The sequence below is a fragment of the Octodon degus genome, unplaced genomic scaffold, assembly GCF_000260255.1.
Source record: "Octodon degus isolate 3935 unplaced genomic scaffold, OctDeg1.0 scaffold00013, whole genome shotgun sequence".
Taxonomy (NCBI): Eukaryota; Metazoa; Chordata; class Mammalia; order Rodentia; family Octodontidae; genus Octodon; species Octodon degus.
Window position 1 is genome coordinate 4,539,501 of NW_004524589.1, and position 5,983 is coordinate 4,545,483.

Consider the following 5,983-nt stretch of genomic DNA (forward strand, 5'->3'; position numbering starts at 1 on the left):
AGGGATTGCAGCTGCAGGGTTACACCCCAGGCATGTATGCCAGGCCTGAGCTGTGCCTGGAGGGGCCAAGGTGGAGTAGGGGGGAGATGAAGCTCTCCCTCACACTCACTGGGTCTTGGCTAGGACTGGGTCTGGGGGTTCCCAGAACGCGGCAGAAATTCCTACTCGGCGGGCGGGGTGGGGAGGTGCTGCAGAGTGGTGTGGGGCGTCCCAAGGGGGTGGGAGAGGATCTGGCCCACGCTGTGCGTGGGCTGGGACTGGTCCTGCCGGCACAGAGTAGCAGGAAGCTCTCCCACACACTCACAGGACCTACGCTAGGACTGGGTCTCCAACTTAAATGTTATTCTGATTTATTATATTTATTTTATTTAGTAAGTATAGTTTTAAAAATTAATCGGCTTTGTCTTAAGTACATAAAGCAAATTATTTAAGAAGACTGACAAATGTTGATTATAGAAAGAACACTAACAGAAGTTATATGCTGTGTTGGACAAAAGTAATATATTTGTTTGAAATATATATTTTCATTCTAGTCATATGTAGGATAGCTAATGCTTTATAGAGGGGAAAATAAATTAAGATATTTTATTATAGTAATAAGGAATTTTATAGAAGATGACTAACATAAGAAGATCCTAACATAAGAAAAGGATCGTGTATTTTTCAGTGTGTTATAATTTTAGAATATTCATTTTATTTTTGAACACACTGGGTTATACTTGAGTTCTGGTCTTAGCTGACCCTTCAAGATCCAATTAATATTTTCCAGTTTACTACTTATCAGATTTGCCTACACTCTGATACACTGAACTGGTATTCTCATAAAAACCACAATCATTAGTAGAAGGAAAACTCAGACAAATATCTGTTTAAATCATATTTTTAAACATAAATCTACAACTACTTAGTTTAAGGCAACATGATTTTATGCTACAAAATTATTTTCATAAAATCTAATAATTCTGACTATTCTCACTAAAGTAAAACTGTGGGCCACAGTGAGGATCCTGGAAGAAGCCTATCAGAATGAGGACCCAATTCAATAATTTACGATTTATGACCCAATTCAGTGATATGCCAGGATGACCTTAGATACAAGTTACAACATTTTAAAAACATAAAACTTCACGTTATATGCAAATATAAGGAAATAAAGCCACCAGGAGTGGTGTCCTAGACAGTTACAAGCACAAAGCTGGTCATCAGCTTCAGAGCTCAAGCTACACTTATTACCTTGAAAAGTGGCTGCATTTCGAGATATGAGCAGCTTTAATGTAGCACTGGATGTCTGAAGCGCCTGCTGCAGATCCTGGCGAGCCGCTACTTGATATCTCTCCTCCATCTTCCTGGTGCAACATGTTGGCTTTTTGGATATGCAAACTTGAAGATCAGGTCCTGGAACACAGAAAGTATTTTTAGAATGATTATCTATCCACTTAACAAATATGACATGCTACACGCTAGGCATTATCAGCCCTGCAGACAAGCGGGGACTCATGTTCTATGTGAACAATGGGTTTACCAGAGCATTTGGTGTAAGAAAATGTCCCTGTCATCCAGTAGTACTGCCACAAGCAAAGGACCAACTGTTGTAAGTCACTCTTCGTTCCAGTGTTTGACACCAAAAGGAAGTCCCTGACGGAGCACACAGTGTGAGCGGCAAGACTTTGCAAAGCTGCCCAGATAGGACTTGCTCCTGAGCAATTTGTTCACATCATTTAACACCACTACAGCTTTCTTTTAGAATGTGAAAAAAAAGTTAGGGGCCTTCTAGTATGGGGAGCTTTACACCTGTGACAATTGGCTAGTTTTTCTCAGCAGAAGTAAAATATACATGTGAAACAAATGCGCGCGCGCACACACACACACACACACACACACACACAAATACACAGAAAATCAACCTTTCTAATACCTCCTTGATAACAGGAGTCTGCTTCAGGTCTTAATATTTCCAAAATTTGTCTCTGGATAAGATGAAAATATTTTAAATCACTCTAAGCCACCTGTCAACAGGAGACAGCAGCATTTCTAATAATTTTGGCATTAGTTTGTTTAAATTAGACAACAAGAAACAGCATTTGAGCATTTTACAAAGGCTAAGAAGCATAATATAATTAGAAATGTCACAGTAGGTAACATGTTGGCAATTGTTTTGCATTTATCTTACCTAACATTATACAAAAGAAAACTCTACTTCAAGTAGTAAAAAAAAGCTATCACCTCAGCTTTATTCCTAAATGAAAGGATTGGGGAATTGACATTTAGAGAAGCACAATAATGAGAGTTTTGGGAAAAGAAGTAACAAATAAATATTGAAGTATATGAACCTGTTTAATGTAGGAATAACTATAAGGGAATTTAAAAATAACAGCAGTGACAAGAGCTCACCGAAGGTCTATCTCTGGGATCCCGGTATCTGACGCTGCTCCACTAGATCCCACTGGATCCCATTCCTAAGCTTGACATATAAATGTTCCCCAGGCTCTGCCCCTTCCCTTTCCTCCCTCCCTCTCCAGCCCCATCTCCAGTAACACAAGTCACTGTACTCTTCCCTTCACACTCTGGCCTTGTTTCTGACCCTTATATTCACCCGGCTCCTTCCAAACATTCTCCACTGTCTCCCTCTTTCTGGGACACTCTTGGCCTGCACCAGCTCACCTATACCTTCAGCAAACACACACCTTCACTCAGTGCATGCTCACCCATTTTTTAGGCCTTTATTCTTTGGTCTCCAAGGAAACTTCCACAACCTTCTGAACAACTCAAGCTCCTCCAACATACTCTTGGAGAGCCATTGATCTCTCCAGGACACTTATGCTTGCAATTTTTATGTGACTATCAATTAATTAGCCCTTTCACCAATATTGTTAAGCTCCAAGGATGGGATGTGGTGTTTGTTATTATATTCTAATTATCTTGGCTGCTACAGATGGTATGAAATGTTCAATAATGTATCATCTCTTTTAATTTTTATATCAATCTTGTAATACATGTACCATTACAGCCATATTTCATTCTTGATGTATGTATAAAGAGGAAAATTACTATCCAGTGTTACCTATATGGTAGACCTGAAGTTTAGAAGCAAATTCCCAAGTTACATTCTTTGCCACTATTTTGCTGACAAAAAAGTCTTAAATCTATATACAATTTGCTTAGAGATGTAACTAGACATTTCTAATTCCTGTTCCAAAAGAAGATACCTCTATGGAAAGTTGCAAGAGAATAAATTTTAGGTTAGAAACTATTCAATGAAATTTATTCAAATTTAAATATGATAAAATATAAAGTTGTACAGTTGACATTTCCCTCTTGTCCTATTTTTCAAAGGTAGAACATATACTTAGAAAACTGCTACCAATTCCCTCTACAGCTATGCTAAACATAATGTAGGAGGGAAAACACTGTCTCAGCACTCTGGGTCAGCAGGTTTAGCAATTTAGACCACTCAGTAAAAATACATACATCAAGTTGAAGAGCATTTACACTGGTTAATTCAGATGTTTCATTTAGAATCTTATCAGTTTGTAATGGTAACATAAGACTAAAGCCAGTAAAAGCAAAAGATCAAGTTTTTCAAATTGGCAAAATATTTTGATCATATTGCCTGTAAGTTAAATAACTTAGACCTGGAGTTCCAGGGGAGAGGAAAAAGAGTTGACAAAAATAAACAGCATTCCATTTCTTCCTAGATCAGTCCAAGAGAGAAATAAGATGAACTAAGTGAAATCCACAGGGAAAGGAGTGCATCGCACACGCTGCTCATCGTATATGCACAAAGAGCATAAGAAGACGCCTGTTGATAAGAACCAGACTACAGTTCTTCCACTGTAAATAAAACAGGCATCACAAGAAAGCAGAGGTGGACCCATTCCAAACATACAGTGCACAGTAACAAAAGAAATTCTTAAAAGATTTCAAATCCTGGTTACAAAGAACATGGAATCATCCCACAATGCTATGAAACAGCAAAATTACTCAGGCTCCAGAGCAGCTATCATGTTTCTGAACAGTAAAGCCAAACTCTGCAGGTAATACTAACCACAAATCTAAATTAAAAATAAAAGCTCTTAACTGAAGGAGCCTTTGACCAGAGTTGTGAGTGCTTTTCTGGATTCCTCACCAGAAGCAGAAGTATTATTTAGGAAGTGTTCATTTCTTACAGTCATCAGCTTGCTTGTGTATTTCTTCCATATGTTAAGATGGGAACACTGGGAAGCACTGCGGAAAGATGGTGGCAATGTAATTTTTACTATCTCCACATTTTAGACAAAACAAGACAGAGCTCGAAAACAAATCCAAAGTCAACCACCAGAACAAAAGTAGATAGCATGATACCTCTACAAACTTCAAAGCAAAAATTGGATGAGAAAAACTAGCAAGAGCCATGATTGTCAGAGTGTCAGCATGGGCAGCAAGGAGAAGGAAGCAAGGGAAGCAGATCTAAAGCATCTGACAACAGAAGGACCCAGAGGGGCAAACAGTGTACTGTACGGACAGTACTGCAGACCAGCAGCTGAGCTCGAAGAGCTCTGTCCTGTCGTTTATTGTGTGGAATAAACCCATAACAGAAAATAAGGGAACAAAAGCAAACATCCCTATAAACTCTAAATCCAAGCGAGCAAGACTTTTCCAGAACAGAACCCCAGGACCAAGTATAAAATTCCAGGATGAAATTTCAACAGAGGAGGGAACCCACACATGTAGAAAGAGAAGGTATAGACCAAAGGGTATAAATCCAGGAAATGTCAAAAATTGAGTGGCTATTTTTTATTATCTTTTTAAATCTTCACTTATTTATTTGGTACAGTGTCTCTCTAGGCAGCTCAGACTCGTTCTGTCTCAGCCTCCCCAGCACTGGGATTACAGGTGTGCCCCACAACGCCCAGTTTCTGGGGCCAGCGCAGCATACAGTAACATGGATCAAACCCAGGGGCTTGTGCTTGCCAGGCTGGTGCTTAGACCACCAAGCTATCTCCCCAGCCCACAGCTATATTTTAAACGCTACACAAAAACGTACACAATAGAACAGCAGAACAATCAGCTCCATCAAGTTAGGAAAGCTATTCTGAAGCCCTGTTTCATTCAAAACATTCAGGAAAAAAATAACTTCAGCTAAAACAAACAATAAAAAATAATAGGGTCAAAGCTGACATGGAGTCAAAACAGCAAGACTAAGAACAGTAACAAAGAAAGCATTGCAGAAAGACACGCTTCAAAACAAAATCAAATCAAAAATTCAACAATACTATTTGAAGATTCAACTAGAAGGAATACAAGAGCTAATTATACAAGGGTAACATAATAAAAAAAATAAAAGGAATAAAGGGATTTGAACAACAGTGACAACAAATATTGAGGTCAGGTACAAATAATGTGGCTCCTGGAAAAGGGATAAGAAGGAAATATGACACTAAAGACTGTATTTCTTATTATTCTGGAACTGTTTAAGTATAATATGAAAAACACAAGTAAGTAATTGTGAAAAATTCTAATTCTGCTCTCTAAATCTATCCAGTATCATTACAAATCAAAAATTTTAAGATGGGAGAACAGAGACAAATGTGCCACCGCAGTGGTGAAGTCCAACTTGGTAATCCTGAATTGGAGCTGGAACTCCCAATGTGAGGTCATAAAGAAGTGTACCTTTAAAAGTTCTCCCTGAAAAGGCCAAGAAACAACGAAATGAATCAAAAGGCCACCCCTTGTGCCCACATTATCATCTTAAAGATCTCATTTCTCTCAAGAAGTAATCAGCGCCTCTGGATTGCAGAAAAGAAATATGTAAGGTGGTAGATGCTAAAATGCCTCCTCCACCACATAGCAAAAAGAAAAGAGATCAAATCACTATGAGAGTCCTGGCAAGAGATTTCAAAGTCTGTGTGACTCCTACTAGGGCTAACACAACAAAATACCAGCTTAAACAAAATAAATGCATTTTCTCAGTTTTGGGGACTGAAGACCCGAACCCACAGCACCA

At 38.8% G+C, this 5,983-nt stretch overlaps 1 protein-coding gene across 1 annotated transcript in view; it reads right to left on the bottom strand.

The window, feature by feature from the left end:
* The window catches only part of Gpc5 (glypican 5), an 863,449-nt gene that overhangs the window by 781,375 nt on the left and 76,091 nt on the right, over positions 1-5,983 (bottom strand). Inside the window, exon 2 of the mRNA XM_004626298.2 lies at positions 1,234-1,395. Within this exon, the coding sequence (XP_004626355.1) occupies positions 1,234-1,395 (162 nt within the window). The remainder of the gene's footprint in view (positions 1-1,233; positions 1,396-5,983) is intronic.